Raw genomic sequence first — 24,077 nt, forward strand, 5'->3', positions numbered from 1 at the left:
TATATGGCATGTTGAAATTCAAGTTGAAATGGCTATGAACTAGATACAAAAGTCTTTTTGAATTATTGCTCCTTGCAAAGTACACTCTAGAAGTCTTAGTTGAAATGTTCCTTTGTCTTTCTAGCTCTCTTCTCATCTCTTCCACTCTTCTTGAGTGTATAAAGTGAGTGGGCAATATTTCCTCTGAACTCACTTTCTCCCTAAACTCTTTTCTTAGCCTAGATTTTAGGTTTTCCTCCATTTAGTTTAGAGCCTCCTTGGTTTACTAAACCATCACAAAAAGCCTTGGCGAATTTGAAGCTTTATTGTTCATCCAAACCTCTAACCTTGGCTTATTTCTCCTTGAAATATAAATCAAGCTAAAGCTGAGAGACGGTAAAGCTCTCACCTTGACCGTCTTCCTAAGAAGAAGGTGCTGAAATAGTCAACTTTTCGGTCCACCTTATGGTCAACCTCGTGGTACATGCCCAAAGGCTAAGGTAAGTCCATTATGGCTTTTATGATTCCATATCGATTCTCTTCTTCTAAATAGGCGATTGAAGCATTTCTTTTTTCTTTTTTAAAAATTAGCAAATTGAAGCCAAAATCCATTTTGAACTCCGAAACTCGCAAATTAACTCAAAATTCAACCTTTTTCCATGAAACTAACCAATTAATGTCTAAAACATGATAATTGAAAGTTAATAATGCACCTTTCAAAAAATAAAATTAACTAACCCCCATCTTAACAATGTAAAAGAACTGTTTGGTCTTGATTTTAATTCAAAAGGATAAGCAGGTAGCCTTTACTCTTTAAATTGGTTTTCGACCTAAAAAACTAATCCAATAATCTTTGGTGGCATTCCTAGTGAGACGCTATAGTGCATCCCTATAATCTTTCTCTTGAGTTTTAAGAGGAGTCCATCATGCCTCATAAAGCTTATTCTATTGTTAAAAATAAAATTGCTAATTAGTCTCTATATTCAAAAGGAGAATCTATGTAAGTAAGCAATGTAAGTCTTGAAAGAGGATCCACTCCTTGATTCTTTTTGCAATCAAGAGTTGATTCTTCATCAGATTCTTTTTTTATCGGCTTAGTAAACTAAAACCATACATGATGTCAAGTCTAAAAGTTAGATACATTAGACTTCCAACCACCAGCTTGTAAAAAGTAACATTTATCTTCTTTCCTCCATTATCTTTGATCAACTTTAGATACATCAAACTTCTAACCACCTGTTTTGTTATCTGGTATAAGAGAGTGGGGTGATAATAATCCTGCTTTCTGATATAACCATAGTCTCTCCTCTTGACTTGGACACTTTCCCTAAGGAAGATGACCAACTTCAACACAGTGTTCATAAAAAGAGAAAGGATGTTTCTATTTCTGATGATGTTGTTGTTAAACATGAAATTTCTTTTAGGGATACCTTAGTTGGTGGTGCTTTAAGAGATGTGGAGATGTTTGAGGTTAGTGAGTCTGACTCTTCTTTTGAAATCAGATAGTGATGAGTCTGATCTTGATTTAGAGGAGAAGGATATGGATGACCCTTATCATAACATCCATGTGACTAAGGATGAAAAAAAGACATCTTTGAAGTCCATGGCGGTAATCTCTTTTTGCCAAGCTTATTGAAAGTCTATTGGATATAACTTTCTAGTTAAGTGCATTAAGGAATTAAGGCATCTTGTTTCACCTATTGAAACCCTTGCTTTGGAGAATAACATTTTTCTAATTAAATTCAATTCTGTTAATGACTGTGATCATGCACTTTATGAGGGTCCTCCAATGATATTTAAACATTATTTGTCTGTGCGTTAATGCTATATAAATTTTGACCCCCTATACTGCTACATTTGAATGCCTAACAATTTGGGTATATTTTCCTTGTCTCTTAATTGAGTATTATGATGAAAAGTTTCTTATGAGGATTGGAGCCAAGTTAGGATGTTCTATTTGTGTTGATCACAATACGAGTCTTGCTAGTAGGGGTAAGTTTGCCCACATGTATATCAAGGTTAATCTTAATAAGCCTTTAATTGTAAAATTTTGGTTGCAGAGGAAGATTAGATGAGTTGAATATGAGGGACTGTATCTGTTTTATTTTTCCTGCGGCCGTTATGGTTATGCCATAGACAAATGTCCTTCGTCAGTCTTTGAGTAGCAAATTATGGCGGAGGAGGGCTTCAAATACCCATCCTATATGATGCAAAATTATTATGATTTTTCTTCGAATATTTTTTTTGATTAAGCTTGAGGTGGTTGAAGATTACAACGATTGGATGTCAACGAAGAAGGATGAGCATCATAATTCTAGGTAAGGAGATTGTGGAGGGAAATCCTTTAAATATTGGAAGGCTAAGGCTAACGGTGTTCATACTGGAAGTGGGGCCAAACAGGCTCATTTTGATATTTTGGCTTTTGAGGTTGTACGTCTAGAAGACAGTCTTGAGTCATCATCAGGGTGTTATTAATTAAGTGTTGCTTTGTTGCCTTTTCGACTTTTGGTTTTTTCTTTCCCTCGTCATATTTTTTATGATAATTTTTTCATGGAATTTTCAGGGAACAGAGTCCTTTAATTTTGATAGAGCTTTTAGAGAGTATAAAAGGACATTTCCGCTGAATATTGTTTGTCTACTTGAACCTAGAACTAATGGTGCTCAAGCTAGTAAGATTTGTCCTCGTTGGGGTATGATTATTGGGTTCATGTTGAAGCTTTTGGATTTAGCAGCGGCATCTGGTTACTTTTTTGAGATAGTAGCTTCTATGTCCAAATCATTCAAACTCATGCCGAGTTCATTATATGTCGCGTTGTTGAAGCCTAGGGTCTTGTTTGGAACTTGTTTATCAAGGGATGGAGAATCTTTGTCGCAACTCCATTTGATCTCAGGATGAGAGCCACAAAATGTAGACCTTGTTAATTGGGAATGTTTGCAGCATTCGAAAGAGGAAACTGGCCTTGGTATCCATAATCTGCGTTTGATGAATCGTGCTTTATTGGGCAAGTTATGTTAAAGGATGATGTATAATTAGGATTTTCTTTGGGCTAAATGCCTTATTAACAAATACATGGCTGGGTATTTTACTTGGAAACATTCAATTAAGGCTCGCTCTTCCCATATTTGGCGTGCTCTGGCTGTGGGTTTGGAGGTAATTAAGAAGGGTATCAAGTTTAATGTTAGTAATGGTAGAGTTACTAGATCCTGGTTAGAAAGCTGGCTTTCTTGTGTACCTCTTTGGAGTCATGTTCAGGTGGGTAACAACGAGTTATTTAAGTCTGTTGTGGATTATTGGATGCCTTTGCAAGGATGGGACTAGTCTCACCTTCAAGGAGTTCTTTCTCGTCTAGCATTGAATATGTTAGGCTCCTACTTTCTCACTTCAAGTATGGATGATTGAGATTCTTTGATAGAAAATTATAATCGTAACCCTATATTTTATAAAAAAAAAAAAAAAAAATTATACTTGTCTTTTTAAACATGGATTGTTATACTCTCGCATTTTAAACCTGTTATACTATATTATCATTTCGTCTAATATTTGTGATTTTAGAATATAAGTAAAAAAAAAAAAAAACTTTGACGGTCTAAGGAGAGAGAATGAAATTTTTCATCAAAATACCCTTTTCCTTTTCTTCTCTTTTTCTTTTTGTCTAATTGCGTTAAAAAAAATCCTTTGAACATCAATCTTGTACTTGTAGCCACATGGACATCAAATGAAGAACCCATCTATTTCATAAAGCAATCCTCGACTATTACCTCCATCAATTATTTTTACCCTAGGAAGGACTTCTGCAAGGCTCTTTGCATCCAATATCTTAGCGAATGAAGCATAATGATGAACATCCTGCAACTTAATGAAGAAATTAGTATAAAATCAAGTTATGAAAAGAAACATTGCAAGTTCCAATGGAAGTATTATCACCTAAACTTGAAGCATGAGACATTTATTAAAAGGAAGCCATGCTCTTGATCCAATTTTGAGAGAAAAAAAGAGAATACATAAAAGAAACTAATTAAAAAATAAAAGCAAAACAAATAATAGATCATACCGATTATAATCACCAACAGCACACCAATTGGATCTTGATGATTTTGTGGATTTAATGAAGAGCCAATTGAGATTTAGGGTTTTGAGGAAGTTTTGAAGGAGAAGAGAAATTAAAGATTTAAATAGATGGAATTGGGGCTAATCATATCATTTTACACATATTTAACATCTAAAATTGCAAATATTGGGTGGAAACAAATTCAAAATACGATAGTATAACAATCTATTTTTAAAAAGACAAAGATAAAGTATTCTTTTTTTTTACAAGATTATAATTTTGCCTTTTTTGATTTGGGTCCTTCTAAATCTGGTGAATATATTGTGGCTTCGACTTATGGTTTTCTTAAAGGCCATATCTCTAGTCAAATGTCTTCTTTATGGAAGTTGATTTGGAAACTTCAGGTGCCCCAAAAGTTTCATTTGTTTTTGTGGCAGGTAGTTCATGATAGATATATCCAATGCGGATAAAGGTCGAGCTTTGCAGATAATATCTTCTGCAATTTCTTGCCCTAATATCGTTGAGACATCTATACATATTCTATCTGATTGTTGCTTTATTAGAGCAAAATTTGGTTTCCATATTTGCTCCATGGTGCTCAGTTTTATATTTTGGATATTAATAGTTGGCTCAGGGCTAATCTCTTTCGGTGTGTAATTACTGACTAGGGTCGTCAGTGGAATATGCTCGTTTTAGTCACAAGTTGGTGGTTATGGAGGACTAAAAATAATAGGATTTTTGAAGTTGAGAATGGTCCTACTCAGCTCTCTCTTCTATTTTTGAGAATCGAAGTTGTTGAAATTCAACAGGCTTGGACTTGTTACCAGTTGCAAGGGCAAGGAAGTTTGAGGAAGCAATTCCATCTGATGTATTGGCAACATGCTTATGGGGATTGGATTACTATTAATTCCGATGGTAGTTCTCGAGGTAATCCAGGTCTTTCAAATTGTGGTGGATGCTTTCAAGATTCTAATGGTCTTTGGTTGCTTGACTTTATGTCAGCCTTAGAAATGTGGGAAGCTCTTGAAGTAGAGTTGTGGGGTGTTTTCTTTGCTTTAACAGTAGCTTGGGACAGAGGAGGGCATAAGGTGGAGCTGCAGGTTGATTCTCAAATTGTGGCTTATACGTTATGCAATAAAAGTACTCAAGCCTCGAAGTTCAAAAATCTAGTTCATGGCTGCCTTAATATGCTTTCTTGGTCCTGGGAAGTTAAGATTGTTCACGTCTTTCACGAAACCAACGACGTTATGAATGTTATTTCGTTTGAGGCTATTTTTGCAGTTAGAGGCCTTCAATTGCTAGATCTTCCTTCACCTAATGTACAATTGTTATTAACAGTTCATTTAATAGGTGCTGTTTGGCAAATGGTCTATTAGTTTTTTTTGGGTATCCCTCTTTTTTATTGAGAGAAAAAGATAATCATGCTTTCTTAATTGATGTTTTAAATTATGATTTGAGATTTCAATAAATTTTATTTAAAAACATGTAAGGGTTTCTAAACATAAACATATACTTTGAGATTATGTTTTAATTATTTTAAATATACTTAAAAAAATATCTTTTATTTTCTATGAAATATATGATTGTAAAAATTTATATTTTTCATTAACTTAAATAGATCATGAGTCATATATATATATATATATATATATATATATATATATATATATATATATATATATATATATATATATATATATATATATATATATATATATATAATCAAATTGAAATCAAAACCTCGAGCAATAGTCCTAGTTCCAATCTCTTAAACCAAATTAGAAACTAAATTGACAATTTAAACCATTAACTCCATTCCAAATTCTAGCTCTAATTAGGTTTCATCTTTAAAAAATTGAAAAGATCGATTTTTTAAATTTATACTTTTCCCTGAATTCCATTTAATGCAGAACTTATGGTTCTACCATAGTGAAAACCTAGCTCCCCATTATTAACGAGGCAGTGATGGAGCTAGGAATTAAAATTAGGAGACTAAATTAAATTTTAAGAGTTCAGGGAGGCAAAATTGAAAAATTAATATTATAGGGGTAAAAATAATTCAATATCTTATGGGTTTTTCTTTAAAAGAAATTTTTGTTGGGGAGATGGGGCCACCGCTGATCCCTAGCTCCGTCAGTGCAATGAGGGTTAGTCTAAGTAGAAAGGATTCGAGTATCTTAAGTAAGAGGATAAGTGTTTAATGTTTCGTTAAGCTAGGCATAAGAACTGGTTTGGTTTGAATTATAAATCAACCAAAATCAAACTGTGTTGTATATGAGTCAGAATTAGACCAAAATCGTCAGTTAAAAATTTCAAACTGAAATTGACAGTTTAAAGGCCAATTAAAATTCATGTTAATCTTAGAAAATGAACCTGAACCTGTCCAAAATCGGCTATTCTAGTTTTCGGTTCAAATCGAAAATTCTATTTTTATTTTGAAACATTTATAATCCCCTGTATATTCTATGCACCTCTAAAAACCTAAATAAATTTGATAATATGTTATACACTTGACTCAAAAAGTTATAAGTGTAAAGTAAATTTGAATACATACTCTAAAATTATATTGCCTGATACAAATAGGAACTTGACAATGTTCTTTTCCATCTAAATTTTTTACTTAATCCAAAATTACATTATTTCAAATATTTTTCTATTTTTTCTAATAATTTATTTAATAATAATATTTAAACAAGTTAAAATCAAATGTTTGATTATTTGTCTTTCTTGTAAGTCAATAAATTTTATTTCTTATATGAATATAAGCATTTTAAAAATTATTTAAAACAAATTTTACTAATATTTTTTAGATTCACATTAATTGTTTTCGAAAAAGACGTAATCTCCATTTTTTTGTGCAAAAAGAATGAGTCACGTGAACTATAAGAATAGTTAGTTTATTGGAACCATGTTGTGACTAAAATCAAACAGGAACATCGGTTCAAGAGTGAGATCAAATTCAACATTTTAAAAATTTCAAGAATCAATTCAAATTCAACATTTTAAAAATTTTAAACCGTTGCGAGAATTCAGGCAGTTCAACGAGCCAACCATGCCTCTGGCACAAATTGAATCAAGCCTAGTTCATGACTAAGGTCACCTATAAACACCCCACCCCACACCCCACCCCACCCCCCCCCCCCCCCCCCCGCACAAAAAAAAAAAAAAATACTTAGTACTCCTAGGAACCAATTCCGGCAAGTTTAATGTCCGGTTGGTTTCAGTTTCAAACCAATTCAGTTCCAATTTCGTATCAGTTCCAAACTGAAACCCTGGCCACCTCTACATGCATCTGATATATGATAATCCATTGTTCTACCATCAGAATCCCATACGAAAAGGATATGTTTCACATACATTCTGTATTTACATTTTGTGCAGAAAGCTCCTCGTAACCATTTTTATGAGATTATCTGTTAATACTCCACTAAGAAACCCCACTTCTAAGTGAGTACCCGACCACAATGGGCATTACATACGAAGCAAACTCTTGTCAAACGTGTGTTTCTCTATATACATGCCATCATCCACTTCTTCAACCTGTACACTATATGCCAAAGGAACGGGCAAGAAGCTTAAAGCAAAAGGTATACCTAGTTTTCACGTCAACTGTCAAAACCACCTCATCTTCACAACTCATTGCTCACCATTTGCACAGAATTCAGAGGAATCAATCTTCCTTTAGAACTCAAGGCTCTTGATGCAAATGGTAGAATTTCTGATTATATTTAATCAATATATAACTATAATTTTGAGCGACGAGTGAATTTGATAGGTGAATGCCTTCTAGCAGAGGCAATTGGTTGCCCATTCACAGAACCTGAAAATCTAATATCCCAACCTTCAACGTTCTTGGGAACACAAACGTCAAAGAGCATTTTCCCAAGAACACTATTTGCACTCATGCTGGGAGAGGTTGGTAGATAAATAGATGTTTCTTTCCTTTCATCTAGTAAAGGCTGTGACTCTCCAGTATTGCGATTTTCTCCTGAAGTCGGCACAAAGAAATGGTCACTTGGTTCAACCGCAACCCTTCTTAAGCTTTGGTTTGAGTTAACTGCTGCTTTCTGGAGGTTGCAGATCAGTTCAGGCATCTCATCATAAATACCATCCAGGCCAGCTCCCTCTCTAAGTTGTTGGATTCTTCGAGAATAAACTGAACCAGCCTTCTCAAGCAAATCAGTCACAGCAGCCCTATATTGGATTGGATAATGCTTGTAATGACCTGAATACCATAGTATGACAACAGTTCAGGTTTATAATGTCAAAAGACAAAGTAAAGTGTATGCAGAGCAGCTAGATGTAAAAAAGAAACTATGATTTATATCTAAATTTAGTGATGATACAAGAACAAAATCTAAAAGTAATTCATGATCGAGAATAAATTTTCTTAATCTTTTGTCATTGAAAATAACTGAGAATTCAAAGGTGACAACAGGGCAGGATTATGGAAATGCTTTGTATTTGTTCATTCTCAGCCAAATGCATGAATAGGAATGACTATGGTCATGGTCTATTTGTTGATCTTATTTCATTTTGTAAGAGTTCCCTTGTAAGAGTCCCCTCTTGATTGTTTCAGATTCTTGCAATTGACATAGATCAAACATAAGATAGCAGCCGTGTCAACCCTAATTCTAATAACTACTCAGTAATTCCTCTTTTTTAACTTCAAAAACACCCTACCCTGTCCATCCACAGGATTAAGAAAAACTAAAATAATTTTAAGAAACTAGTTAGTCAATAATAGAAAGAAACCATCAGATAGAATATCATAAAACACTTCAGATTTGACGACCCCAGAGGCCAAAAGTGTAGTAACTAACAAACAGATGCTAAGCCTCCTCTAGAATACTCTTACACTCATCATTCAGATTCATCAAACTTTGAACTAAATTAATCTTAAGGTGCAGCCCATAATTTTTCCAAGATAATATATAGCATGCAAATCCATACATCAACAGTAAAATAAAGGTACTAAATAGAGATCATCTGATTGGATTTGAAGATCCCATTAATTCTCATTCAGCAAATGTTAACATGTCCAGTTCTTGCCTGACAGCATGAGCTTTAGGTACACATCTATATTCAATAGCTCCATGACTATTATGGCCTTAACTTGGAACTGATAAGAAAACCTATTGCCCGCTATGATTCTAATAGAAATATATATATATATATATATATAAAGAGTATTCAAGCATTCTACTCCATTTACTAGTAGGGATATTTGTCTTCAAGTTTTTGAGGTACCATGTTAACTGAGAGTCAAAACATAATCATAAGATTTGCAAAATACTTGCTTTTAAAGAATAAGCAGAAATGCAACTAGATTTTCAAATGGATGGAACAGAAAAATTAAGGTGCACACATAACCAATAAAAATATTATAAAGAAAAAAAAAAACCCTATTTGCTAGAGCATTCTCCAATATGGTAAAATATTTTCAGATTTAAATAATCATTAACTACAATGTAATGTGAAAATATATTTTTCAGATTTGAAGTTATTATTTAGCTAAAATCATTAGTCTATACATCATACGTACTAGTTATTAAATTTAAAAATTCTGTTGTTTCAAAAAAAAAAAAAAATCAATATTTAACATCAAATTGGAGAATGCACAAACTATTAAATGATACGAACGCATCTAGTGGGGTGAATGAAAAGAAGAAGAAGAAGAAGAAGAACGAAAGAAAGATGATGTTTGATAGTCAAAAGAAAGTTGAAAAATCCAAATAAATAATGAAGCATAAGAATTTTGTATAAGAGAAAATTACACAACGAAAACATAACACTAAAAAATATCAATTGAATTCACTAATCTCTAATCTATAGAAAATTTGAATTTCTTATGAGAATATACTAATTTTTTTCTGCATTATCTATGAGTTTGCATTTTTCATCTATCATATATATACGAATTATATTAGTTAATATAAGGGGAAAAAATAAAGGGCGCAGTTGCATCCCCTTTTGATCTGACGACTTTGCCAGTTAGAATAAGCAGCAATTGTACTTTACATTAATACACAACAGTATTCAAACACAAAAATAGATCTGGTACGAACCAATATGAGGTGAAACATTCCACTTCACAAACTTAACATCTCCGCCAAGATCTTGTAGACGTTGAGCGAATCGGCAAATACTTTTACAAGGTGCAAGGTGATCACTTTCTGAGCATAAAATCAGATAAGGTGCCTCCAAGTCCTAAGTAAGAGAAAGCATTAGCAAAAAGATATCACATCAACTGGTTCAAAATAGCAATATTAGAAACAGGGGAACTAATGGCCACTTAGAAACTTACAACTGAAGAGTATAGAGTCTGCCAATACTCAACACGCTGGGATTCAAACCTGGTAAGATATAAACCATCTAGACCAGAAGCAACACCTTTTGCAAACCAAGATACAAGTTTTGATGGACCAGGCATCTTTCGAATAGTAGATGGTAGAGCAAATTGGGCACCCAAATCACTTGTAAAATCAACTGGGCTTGAGTCATAGATATGCCCAGAAACACAATTTCTGAGCAATCGACTCTCATACTTCACAACATAAAAGAAAACAGGAAGAGAAGTTAAAAAGTGTACAGTTTGATTGGCCAAAAAAAAAAAAAAAAAACACAGAAGAAGAAAAAGGGACAGCGCATACCACATTAATATGACTATCATATGATGATTCTTGAATAATCTGCATTGCAAATAATAAAATTAGCCTTATCGCCAGTATTGGAGAGAGGAATAAAAGAGAGAAAAGTTAGGTTTCTGGTGGAACTTGATGCTTCCAGCCTATCAGGCCTATGCAGGGGGAAAGAGAGGCGGAACAAGAAGCAGTTCCACTTCAATTTGTTTTCAACAAGTAAATTAGCCTTATTGCCAGTCCGTGTGTTCGTGTTTGTGTGTGCATGTGTGTGTCTGAGAGAGAGAGTTTAGTGTGGCGCCAGGGGTGGGGGCGAACCTGCTGCTTCCAGCCATCAGCGTTGCATTGGGGGGGGAGGGTGGGGGGGATAAGAAGTTGTTCCACTTCATTTTCTTTTCAGTAAGTTAGAATTGGCTCTCTAAAAGTTCATACAAAATTTACCTGTAAAACCTTGTACATGCAAGCTTTTGGAGCACCAGAAAAAGCACCAAAGACAATTGGACATGGTCTAGTCCTTAATTCCTGCATATAAAAAAAAAATAGGTATTTAACCCATGAATCAATTCAAACAATATTCAAAAATTATAATAGCCTGATGCACCTCACTGTGCTCACAATTATTTTGTATGGGATCCCACACGATATCAAGTAGATTTAGGATTTTAATGAACCTTAATTTGACCAATATGGGCACCCACACAAAGCCCCTGCATCAGATTGGAATTTCCACAAAATAAACAGAATTGTAAATTTAAATCAAGCTACACATTTGACATACAAAACATCAATGTAATTCACCTCAACAAGCTCATTGAGAAGAACAAATGCCAGTGACAAGGCCCTTTCAGGATCAAACCTGCAAAAATTTTTACCAATAAACAGAAAACATGGACAAAATCAAAATTCTGAAGAATATCAAATAAAGAATTTAACCACTAACACCCTCCCTACACCAAACAAAACTCAGGGAAAAAGATAAACACGAGCATCCTTTTATTTCTCCATTCATTATTTGTTGAGTTTCTCAAGCAATTAAAGATGACCCCAAAATGATTAACAACAATAGTAAATATTGGACTAGTCCCATTAAAAAAGCCTTTAGATACTCAATTCAATGAAATCTTTATCACTATTGTATATTCTTGAAGACCATTTGCTTCTTTTACATGATAAATCAGGGTTTTGTTTTTCATATCCTCAACTCAACAAATATACTTTCGGTCTTAATCTCTTTACCATCCAACCTGAACCAAATCACTCCTTGCAATGGTAATACATGCATTTCATCTTTTATTAAATTACACTCAATTCCTCAAGAATGCATTTTTCAATAATGTTAAACGTTTATATGGTCATCTCTAGTTGTCCTGCCACTTATCCAACTTCCCATCACCCAAATACATGGATATACCAGTTATTAAAATTTTTGCTTCATAAAGTAACATTTTTGATAGTTCTCTAAATTCAATCATATGGCTCCAGTCCAATTCATAAAAAAACAAAACTAAATAAGATGAGAAGATTATGTTATATTCAATCTCTCCTTTGAAGGTTGATATAACAAAAAGGGTAATAACATCTTAAAAACTCCATGTGTTATAATGTTAAATAAAGACCTTAAACCAAACCCCGCTTATAGGGGACTTATACTGCGACCTGAGTGCTAGCACCAGGTATTTATAAAAGATGGGAAACAACAAAAGCAGAAGGTACTTAATTGATGAAAGAAGGGGTAAGGGACTCAAAACCCACTCCCTTACCCAGAATATCCACCTTATAGCAGTGACTATAAATTCAAAACAGAACCATGCCAATGACTCAAGATATAGAAATGCATACTACATCAAGAGATAATAACATTAGAACAGCCGAAAGGGTATCCTTTGCAAGTAATATTTTAAGCATTCCACACTACAGAACTAGCATAATTCATCTCATTGTAACTCAAATTTGTGCTTCAAATATGCTTAACAAATACAATTTCCCAGTCTGTTCACTTAAATTGTACATACTTATCCAAAAATCATAAACCCTAAACGAAAGGAACACAAAAGAAATAAAAAGCCCCTAACCCTTAAAAAAGTAAAGAAAGCCAAAAAAAAAAAAGGGTTTACATCTCACAATCGCATTACTTAGGCATTTTACGAAATTAAGAAAGACATGTAAATTTCACTCCTACATGATTATTAAAACTCCTACAAAAGATACACCTGGTTCATCAAATTCCCAAAGAACAGAAAGTAACAATAATAATAAAAATAATAAACAAGAGTTCCTTTTTCTTTTTCTCATTTCCTTCATTTTCTAAGGAAACAAACGGAGAGAGATGTGTTACTCACGCGCTGAGGAAATCGGCATGAGAAACAATGGAATTCCATCCAAGAGAGGAGTACAAATCCACATAGTTTTTCAAGTGGTTCTCAGGAATTGAAATCCAAGCGAAAATAACGACAATTCCCTTGAATCCGTTTTGCTTCCTTCCCCAATAGACACTACCTCCTCCTCCACCAGTACCAAACATTTTTGCTAGACTGAAACTGGAGAGTAGTTCTGGTCGACAATCGAAATCCAGAGAAAACAAAAAAATTGCTGTATGTGGACCGTGATTTTCTTTCTAGCTGAATTCAATTTTTTTTTTTTTTTCTTTTTTAAGCCACCAATCGGTAGTGGATATTTATTTATTTATTTTTAGGAAGTCCACGTCAGATTTTGACGCTTCAGGCGCATTATTTGGATAAGTTTCTTACTTTGTAAAGGATATCAGATTCATTGAAATTGCATGAAACGGCATCGTATTTGTATTGCTTATCGTAACAAAACATATAACGACTGGCATGCAACTTTCATTAATGTATTAAAAGGAGAAAATTAAAATAACCTTAAAATCTCTTTATTTCGACTCATTTATGAATTTAGGTTGGATTTGATAAGTAATAACTGAATGCAATGTAGTATAATAAAATTAAAGATACTTTTAATATAATTATGACAACATATAACTGGCAGAAAATTGAAAATAAATTAAGTTATTTTAATTTGTCCTTAGTTAACACACTTAATCACATTTGAAATTAAAGCCCATTTAGAACAAATGAATTTCATAAACTTTTGTGAAATTCATTTGAAAATCTAAAATATTGTGTTTGAAATGAAAAAAAATACAGATTTGCATTATACGAATTGAATTCTGTGCGATTGAATATATCTAACTCATTCTACTAAAATTGATGAAATTTCTAAATGAATTCCACAAAATTAACCATTGAAATTTTTGTTGACAAAATTACTCTCCACTGTAAACTCAACTATTTTTATCTTTTTTTCCTTTTTATTTATTGTCTTTGAAAAATTTCAAACTATAACAATGTTATATTTTTTTTAATCTTTTTTAATACAATAATGACGTTAGTTTATATTTTTATTTTTTTTCTTTTTACTTTTATTTTTAAAAATTTCAAATAATGATGTTTTTTTTTTTAAGTCTGGTAATAATACTATTAAACTATAAAACTGAGCACCAACAATTGTTTTCAAATACAATTAAAAACAGCAGTAACATTCTTAATATATTTTTTTAATTTTCAAATTAATTACTGAAATCAACAACATCAATTAAAAATAATTATTATGATGAATGTTAATACTTATATAATTAATTAATTAGTGTGGAATATTAGTGTACTATTTCTATGAAATTTAATATTTATATTCTAATAAAAAAAAGACAAGTTATTATATTGTACATAATAAAAATAATTGGATTTTGTTATTTATTTTTTATTAAATTATTATGTCAAGAGTGTTATAAGAAATAAAGACAAATGAATTTTTATTTAAGAATTTATTCAAAACATAATTTTGTGGAATTCAATTGAATTTTTTTATTTTAAATTGTAGCATACTAAACATGATAAATTCATTTACAAATGAATTCTACAACCATGATTCATTTGTTCCAAACGGGCTATAAGTAAAATCAAGACACCTGAATTAAAATTACATTAAGTAATTATTGATTAAGTTACACTGGAAACTAAATTTGATTAAGCTGCATTTGTAATTTTATTAAAGTGAGATGTCCTAATTAAATTAAATTTCATTGAGTCACACTTAAAACTTTATTAAATTGCAACAACCTAATTGAAATTAAATAATTTTAATATATATGTTAAGCGCGCGCACTAAATTAAATTAAAATTAAAACCAAATTACATCACATTTTATTAATGCACACTTGATATTTTATTAACTTGAAATAATACTCATTGAAATTAATTTAAATCAAATTTGATTATATTTGAAATTTTATTAAATTGCTACACTCTAATTAAAATTAAATTATATTAAATTTAATATATATATATATATATATATATATATATATATATATATATGTATGTGTGTGTGTGTGTGTGTTTGTTAAACTTTGAATCCTAATATTTCTATCTTATTGAGCTGAGATTAAGAAATGATATTAATGATTAAGATTATTTGGTAAAAAAGATAGCTGAATTATCATAATAAATACACTTTTACATTTTTTACCTTCTATTTAAACTAAACTTATTTAAATTAAATTTATTTCAACTATTTTTTTTGAAAATTATTTTGTTTAATTTATTTATATTAAAATTTAATCACTTAATTAAATAAGTGGCAAATTAAATCTTGGGTTACATCTAAAGGCCATGGTTAATAAATTAATTCGATCCCCACTAAATGCATTTGCAGGGAGGGGCAAGGAACTTTAACTATAACTAAATCCCGAATCAGATTAAGTGGTATCTGGCAATGAATTCGAATACCGATGGTTTATAAAAAAAATTAATAATTAATTTAATTTGTTATGAGTAAATTATGCAATCAACTAGCCTATTGTCACACTGGTGCTAGTTGTTTTGGAAACCACCGTCATTAAAACCATCGGATACGGCGGCAAGATGAACAGTTTCCAATCAAAATGAACAGTTTGTAAGTCTCCATAAAGTGAGTGTGCTTATTTGGATGTGAAAAAGTTTTCTTTTATGACAAAACATCTTGAGGATAAAATTGTATTTCTAACTAAACCCTAAAGTGATTTTCAATCAAAATGATGGATTTGATTCATATCATAATGATCCATTTAGCACTATCCTATTTGTTAAACCATCTAATAATAAAGTAATATTGATCGTCATAATTAGTACTTATTAGTCATTATTTATTTAATATGCGAGTACTACATTAATTATGTTAGTTGGTTAGTTTCTCGGTCATTGATTAACCATTTGATATTACTGTTTTCAGCAATATCATTAATCGAACTATAATAATCTAATATAGATATATATACTTGTCTCATCGACAGTTTGTCTTGTTCCCTTAACAAGTGTTTCCTTTTCGACAATATACAATAATAAAATATAAAAAAGATAACATGAAAATATATTAAATTTCTAAATAAATTTTAACTAACAAATAATATAGGATTCTCACAATTTTTATCTTAATACAATTATCTTTATTGCAATATACATATCCTGAGTAATCTAAAAAAGGGACTAATTCACAATTCTCCTATTTTCTCAACTCCTGAAAGTTTAACGATTAGTGCGGTTAGGGTGTAACGCACATTCAATACCCATTAACCTTAATCTCTTTCACCTTGACTACCATGGCTAATGAATTGGTTGAACACGAGGATCTGGATGACAACCACGATGAGGCGATTGAACATGTCGTAATACCTCCTCCACAAACAACCGACTTCAAGTGGCGGCGACACTAGCTCAAGTATACTTGCAGTTCGCCAATGTGCTGAAACACCTTCTTGAGGTCTCTCATCCGGATGGCGAACTGATACCCCCAGGTGGGCCAACGAACCAATGCCATAAAGAGCACGGTGCGCCTCCATTATCACTTAAGCGACAAACCAGCCAACATCTAAACAACTCCATGAGCCAGAGTCGGAAGCGAATCTCAGCATGACCAGTTCCTATAGTCAAGAATCGAGGCACACATAACCAGTTAAGGATAGTGCTAATCTCCGAAACATTGTCAAGGAACTGGTTGGGGAGTGCAGAGAAAGAGGAGAGGCAGGGAACTACGGCCTTATAGAGGACTCCCCTTATCAGCCAATATCCTGGATGTGACTTTTCCCCAAATTCAAAATTTTGACTCTCATTCTTCTGATTCCCAAAAAGATAAAAAAAAAAAAAAAATCTGCAGTTCATGCCCAACCTTCGACCTATCTCTTTATGCAACATGCTTTATATAAGGTGATAACAAAAGTCTTGGCAAACTGTCTCAAGGAGCTACTATCAGACATTAAATCTCCTTTTTATAGTGCCTTTGTCCTTGGTTATCTTATATCGAATAATGTAATAACAGCTTATGAAGTCATCCATTATCTAAAATGGAAACGTTAAGGTAAAGTGGGTATGGCAGCCATGACAATTGACATGAGCCAGGCGTAGGACCGTATTGAGTGGGATTTAAAAAGGATGATGGTTCCCATCGAGATGGATTGATATGGTTTTATTTTGTGTTTTCTATATAATTCAATATAAAATCTGACATGATGGAAGAGAGTTAGGTCCAATTAATCCATGTAGAGGCTTATGCTAAGGATGTCCCCTTTCTCCATATCTGTTCATATTATGTGCCAAAGGATTTTTTGTTACTGTTACAAGATAGAGAGAGAAGGCACCTAATCCATGGTTGTAGCATTTGCAGGGGAGCACCATTTATTAACGATTTTTTTTATTGGATGATAGTCTTTTATTTTTTAATGCCGAAGTTATTGAAAGTTTTCAGATTAAGGAGTATTTAAATTGTATGAAAAAGCTTTGGGTCAGATTACTAATTGGCAAAAGTTGACTATTGCTTTTAGCTTAAACACTGGCACAATAATGAAGAATCGAGTCTCTGCATCCTTTCGGTGGGTGAGATAGCCGAATTGGGTTTTATCTAAGCCTCTAGGCTATGGTGGGGCGTAATAGACGAGATGTCTTTGATTTTCTCAGAGAGAAAATATGGAAGAGACTTCAGAGTTGGAAAAAGCTCTTGTTGTCTAGCGCTGGCATGGAGATTTTATTAAAATCAGTGATACAAGTGATTCTAGCCTAGACTATGAGTGTTTTTCTACTTCGTTGAAATTTTTTTCAGCAAATCCAACGTCTTATGAATGGTTTCTGGTGGGGACAGAGTTCTAATCAAAATGGTGGTATTCGGTGGAGAAGTTGGGAGGCAATGTGCTGTTCTAAATTAAGGGGCAGTTTAAATTTTAGAAGATTGTATGAGTTCAATATCGCCTTATTAGGGAAGCAGGTTTGGCATTTCCTTAAATTTCTGAACTCCTTGGTTGCTAAATTGTGTAAAGCACGCACATCCCTTCGACCTCTCTATTTGATGCAGTGAGGGGCTCAAATCTGAGTTTTATTTGGAGAGCGGCGAAGCCTATATCCATCTGTTAAAAAAGTTGGAGCTTGTTTGCATGTGGAAAGGAGAGATTCCATCTCGATCTGGAACGATCCACAACTGCTTGACCCCGTAAACCCTCAAGTTAGTTCGATTATGCCTACTCCATGTAATTTCCATTTTGTTTTCTCTCTTATTGATGAGGATGGCTTATATTGGAAGAGGGATATTATCAAGAGTCTTTTTACAGAAAGCGATAGGAATCTTATTTTGTTTATCCTTCTCAGTTTGTAAAGAAGACTAGATGATTGGGGATGGAGTTTTGAGCGAAGCTGCGACTATTCGGGTAAAAAGTGCCTACAGATTTCTTATCTTCGATTTTGATCCTCTCACATCAGAAGTGATGCGCCATTTCGAGTAAAATGATGGGCTCTAGAAATTCCACCGAATATAAAGAACCTAATCTAGCGAATTTGTAATGGGCTTATTCCAATTAAGGAAAAGTTGTTTTTGCGTGGGTTGGAAATTGATGTTCTATGTCCTGTTTGCGGCAATTCCATTGAAACTTTGTTACATGTCTTCACTGAATGCAATTTTGCTAGGGAATGTTGGAATTGGGTTTTAGCAGATGTGTTAGACATTTATGAAGTTGGGCAATTTTCAGATATTCTATAATTATTTCTGAAGGTTTTCCTTGACCACTCCCTAGATTACATTCAACATTTCTATCTGATTTTGTGGGTAATATGAGACCATTGAAACTCTGTTCTCTAGAGAGGAGAAGATCAGCCTCAAGCGCATTTGTTACAGTCGGCAAATGCTTGGTTTTTCTCATGGAAATCAGCACAGAATAGTCAGCAGATCCCCACCCAGCATAAACCAGGTAATATACATTGGTGCAAGTCACCATTAGGTTTTTTCAAATGCAACACAGATGCATCTTTTCATTATTCTTCTTCAATGGTGGGTGCTGGTTGGATATTGAGGAATGACATGACCAAATTAATGAATGCATGTCAAATATCTCTTGATGGTGGCGCTAATCCTCCTACAACAGAAGCCTTGTCTTTCCGAGAAGCTTTGAGCTGGGTCAAGGGGCATAATCTACATCATGTTGTATTTGAATCTGACTGTTTACAGCTGGTCCAAGCCCTTTTAAAGATGAAAGCAGATAGCTCTTATGTTGGGAATATTGTTTTAGATTAGCAATCAATTTTAAAGGAACTTTCTCGTCATTCTTTTTGGTTTATTAAAAGGTTAGTGAATAGAGTGGCTCATAAAAAAAAAAACTATCCCCTCTCTCTCTCCCTCTTTCTCTGAAAATTTAAAACCTCTTTTCTCTTCTTCCATGGGCGGCCACCGGTGAGCTCTCACTGGTGGTCACCTCTTTCCCTTTTTTGTTTGATTTTTTTCAAATAATCCTTGAACCTATTTACAGATCTGAGTTATTATCGCCTATATATTGAGATTTATTATTGTCATATATTGAGATTTTGTCATCAGATCTAGTTCTGAGTTATTGTTATCACCATTATGATGATTTTATCTAGCGTCTTTTATTATTTGGATAGTTATGCAGAAAGAAGTGCAGATTTCCTTTCCAATTGAATGAAGAAATTTGAAGGAAACCAGATCGGACTTGTAGAAAGATCATAGAGTCGAACAGTGGCCATGAAAAGCCACTAAGTGGAGCAAGTGATCGCCTATAGCACAAATATTATGCTCTATCAATTCGATCAAATACTTCAAATCAAGATGGTGTTTTTTTATTTTTTGTATAAGTGGTTTATTATTAGACTTCTTATACAAAAATATAGAAACATATTGATCTGTATCTCATATCTGTATACAGTTTCCAATTAACAAAATTAAAGTTTGATTTTTTCTAAAAATTAATTTTTTCTAAAAAAAAAAAAAAAAAAAAAAAAAAGAGAATCGCTCAGCTTTTAGCAACGACCGCCTATTCTATGCCTGATCTTAGGGAGTGGAGCCTGTCCAACCCTATTTCTCTTGTTGTATTGAATGATTTAAGTTAATAATAATTTTGATATTTACCTTAATATATATATAAAATATCAAACTACCCTATAACTACTTTATATACAACAGGGATTGTTGTATATAAAAATAGTTAGCAAAGAAATACATATAGGTAAAATTACCCAAATCCTCTTGACCGATCGGATAATCATCTTAGCTATAGATGAATTACCACATGACCCAATTATATAGTTCATACATGATTATATACTGCTTTAGAAATTGAAAGGAGTTATCAGTACCATGTTTTAAATGAATAATAAACCATTTCTAATGTTATCAATACCCAAGCAAAAGCTCGGACATACAATAATTAATTATTAGTATATTCCCTTATTTGATTATTTAGTTCATGTATACCTCAATACCTAGATCTAACTATTAGAAATACAGTACAAAATAAATTACTTCACATTCAAACAAATGAAACAATAAAATGCAGAAAAATATGGAAAAAAAAATGAATTAATGGAACAAAAAAAAAAAAAAAAAAAAAGACAATTCTTTTCTTCAAATTTACTTTCATTCAAAAATTATTTCCTCCTTGTCATGGAAGTAGGGTTTCCATCAAATAAACCATCAATCGCATTCTCAATATCTTCCGGCTGATACTTTATATACTTCTCTGATTGTCTACCAGGCGAAAAATATTGTTGAAACCTTCCTAGAAACGACCGGTAGGCCGGAATAACCACTGCTGATATCGAAACACGAAGCTCCGATTGAAGTTGCTCATCGCTAACAACCCATGTACTCTGCGTTTTATGTATTTCATCAAACATAGAATTAAACATCTTAAACCTCTCTTTCAAAACAGGTTTCGACACCTTCCCATTAACCTGCAACCCTTCATGGCTTAAACACTGCAACAATCTGCCCCAGGTTTCTCTCGTATACCCTTTATGGTATTGTCTTAAATCATAAGATCGTTTTCGACACCACTGAGCGCCCATTATGTCATTAATGTCATTAGATCCTTTAATCTTTTGAAGTATATATCTTCCATTGTTCATCAAGAACACATTTCGCAAAGCAGGATCTCTATACAATTTCGATTTCATTTCAAGATTCTCATCTAGCAAATCCATTATTTTATTAAGCTGAACAGCAAACGGTGACGTCTTTGGTGTTCCATCCTCGTTTCCGCCTTTATTAATCTCTGCATCCCACTTTTTAATATCTGACTCACCTTCGGTGGAAGTTCCTTTTGTTTTCAGTTGCTCTCGAAAGACCTGCTCTAATGTGTCTTTATATTCACATGCATATTCTAAATAATTCATGGTATAGCGTGTCAAAGGATGAACTGCACCGCTTGGAACTGGAGTTCTACCATTGTCTCTCTTTATAGAATTTTCAAGATCGCCGAAAATAGAAACAGCTGCTTCCCTAAGCCGGCCTTTAGCAGCATAGATTTCTGATTTTAAATCTTGGGAATGGATATTTTCAATTGCGGGAATCATATCTCTTAATGCTTCGTACATATCTAAGAATTTGAATAATTTCTCTGCTGATCTTTTTGATAAGGCAACAGCTTCTGCAAAATTTAGAAATCTTACAGTTACCGCTAATGCAAAATCGCCGAACAATCTTTGAGCGATTGATGGGTGATCTGTAAAGATATTGTTACAAAGCTTTTGCTCTATAGGGAAAAGGATAGAGGAGCACTGGTTAAGAATTTCAATCCATAAAGAAATTTCTCCTTCTACGGTTTCCCATTGCATTCTCTGCACATCTTCAATGCTTATATTGTGGAATCCTAACCTGTCCAATTCGCTATTGAATGCATTTCTCCTTACCATGTTATAAGCCATGCAACATTCACTTTCATAACCTAAAGAGATCATTGAAGAAGCGAGTCTGCTCATTTTGTATATGGCTTGTTGTGTATAAGCAGGGAATTCTTCTTCTTCAGGTGATTCTGATTCAGATTGGACTTTTGGATCAAATTCTTGATTATGGGAACTAAAGGATGATTGCTTCGATGCTTTGGGAGTTGTTTTGGATTCTATGTTACTGTTATTGCTTTGGTTGCAACTCTCTAGAACTTTTCGAAATTCATTATCTAATAATGACACGACGAGATGCGTAATAGTGCTTGCTCTATTTAGAGAAGATGCAATTGACGGATTGGCAGTGAATTCGTTGAATACATTCGTCAACTTTGAAACTCGAGTTAAACATTGGCAAAATAATGATTGTGCTTCTTGATTTTGGCCAACCTTTTTGTAATCAAAATTGGCCATCTCTTTTTCAAGCATTTTCAACAATGAATCCACAGAGCTTGGAATTTCCGGTGGATTAGACTTATCATTTGTTTTTGACAATGTCTCGACATATCGATCAACGTCTTCCATTGCTTGATCAATATTAAATTTTGTAAATGAGAAAACATCTTTAATGCTTTGTTCGATGTGATCGGTTTCCTCCATTTCTGGTTTTCCATCCGTGGATACTTGTTCTTGTGCTGCAGTATCGCCATTAGCGCTTCTTGGAAAGTTAGAGGATTTTCGGGATGGGTTTTTGTCCATGGAGAGATTAAAGTTAATGTTAATTGGTATTTTTGTGTAATTATCAGAGAATGTATACGGAGATTGAACAGGAAAAGAAAGCAATAGATGAAGAATCAAAGCATGACAAAGGAAGAAGAAGAAGGAAGGTTCTCCATTATTGTTTTGTTTGTTTTTGTTCTTTTTAGTTTTTGATTTTTTTTACTAAAATTTGTTTGGATGAAAAGAGGAAAAAACAAAGGATATTGTTGTTGTTGGACAGATTGTGTTTTTTTTAAAGTTCTTTTGACCATGAATTTTCGGGGGAGGTGGATATTGCTTATTGACCGTTGACCTCCGTAAGAAGGTCCTGTCTACAACAACCTATCTTGTGCACTTGAGTTTTAGCCGTCATTCACCTATGTAATATTGGGAAAAATTTCCCTATACGGTTCATGAGTCCACGTGTGTAAATTAAATTAATAAAATTAAATATTTTAATTGAAATGAGAGTATTTTTAATTATATTTAAAAATTAAAAAATTTTAATTTCATTTATTTTGGTTCATAAATGGAGCAATGAATCCAATTTGATAAATTTTTTTGATAATATATTAACTAATATACAGTGGATTAACACCAATGTGTCAATTAAAATAAGAAAATATTAATCAAGTCACAAATAGGATCACTTTTTGTGATTAATGGGTAATTCTGATGGACAAGAGACAGATTTGACAAATTTAATTTAGCTAAGCTTCGTTTGTTTTCGTAAAATAATTTGTAGGAAAATATTTTTTAAAATATTTCATTATTTTGGGGGTGTTCAGAAAAATAAGTTAACAAAAAATATTTTTCTAATCAAAAGAAAATTCTAAGTCATTTTCATTCAAAATCGTAAAACACTTTCCAGATTTTGACAAACTTATTATAACCTTATGAATATATATTTTGTTAATTTATTAATCATCGGTAGTCACTACCACCACTCACTGTTCACCACCATTGGCCACTATCAACCATCACTACTGGCCGCCACCACCACCACCGGTCACTGGCGACTTTCGTAATTTACCTTTTTTTTTTTTGCATTATTCTCATATTTGACAATAAAATTTTTAAAATACGAAAATTATATTATTATTATTTTTATTTTTATGGTCTTATGAGTTAAAAATTGTTATATTTTTAACTCGTTTTTAAATTGAAACCAAACAAAGAAAAAATAAGTCATTTCGAAAATATTTTCAAGGAAAATATTTTCCAAATATAAGTTATTTTCTGGAAACAAACAAAGCTTAAATAATATGTTAATTTTAGAGAAATTTAATTATTGCCTGAAAAGACAATTCATTTCATTAACTTTTGTATTACTAAGGTACCGTTTGTTTCCGTAAAATAACTTGTAGGAAACTATCTTCCATAATTTTTAATTGTTTGGGGCGTTCAAGAAAATAAGTCTTACTGGTCAAAGAAAAATTAAG

General features: G+C 32.7%; 2 protein-coding genes and 1 long non-coding RNA gene across 5 annotated transcripts; 1 reads left to right on the forward strand and 2 right to left on the reverse strand.

The window, feature by feature from the left end:
- Window positions 1-5,474, forward strand: LOC149495530 (uncharacterized). Of its 2 annotated transcripts, XR_016321125.1 has the most exons (3): window positions 1-479; window positions 2,040-2,297; window positions 2,543-5,474. It is a non-coding gene; the product is annotated as an uncharacterized LOC149495530 (long non-coding RNA). The 2 variants fall into 2 exon arrangements; XR_016321124.1 differs by having other exon boundaries at window positions 2,040-5,474.
- A 1,852-nt stretch (window positions 5,475-7,326) lies between these two features.
- On the reverse strand, window positions 7,327-13,314 carry LOC105629855 (peptide methionine sulfoxide reductase (Protein of unknown function DUF829, transmembrane 53)). Of its 2 annotated transcripts, XM_020677679.3 has the most exons (8): window positions 13,009-13,314; window positions 11,468-11,525; window positions 11,341-11,376; window positions 11,111-11,191; window positions 10,682-10,720; window positions 10,336-10,575; window positions 10,097-10,238; window positions 7,327-8,253 (listed from the first exon to the last, which is right to left on the reverse strand). In XM_020677679.3, the coding sequence occupies exons 1-8, from the start codon at window positions 13,188-13,190 to the stop codon at window positions 7,772-7,774; spliced, it is 1,260 nt and encodes a 419-aa protein (XP_020533338.1). In that variant the 5' UTR covers window positions 13,191-13,314; the 3' UTR covers window positions 7,327-7,771. The 2 variants fall into 2 exon arrangements, with proteins under 2 accessions (XP_020533338.1, XP_012066893.1); XM_012211503.4 differs by lacking the exon at window positions 11,341-11,376 and having other exon boundaries at window positions 13,009-13,313.
- Window positions 13,315-20,443: 7,129 nt separating this feature from the next.
- EXO70C1 (exocyst subunit exo70 family protein C1) lies at window positions 20,444-22,852 on the reverse strand. Its single transcript, XM_012211525.3, has one exon. It carries the CDS (start codon window positions 22,633-22,635, stop codon window positions 20,641-20,643), a length of 1,995 nt encoding a protein of 664 aa, XP_012066915.1. The 5' UTR covers window positions 22,636-22,852; the 3' UTR covers window positions 20,444-20,640.
- Between the last annotated feature and the right edge of the window lie 1,225 nt (window positions 22,853-24,077).

The sequence above is a fragment of the Jatropha curcas genome, chromosome 6 (genome assembly GCF_041381405.1).
Source record: "Jatropha curcas cultivar XTBG-Jc1 chromosome 6, XTBG_Jcur_1.0, whole genome shotgun sequence".
Classification (NCBI taxonomy): Eukaryota; Viridiplantae; Streptophyta; class Magnoliopsida; order Malpighiales; family Euphorbiaceae; genus Jatropha; species Jatropha curcas.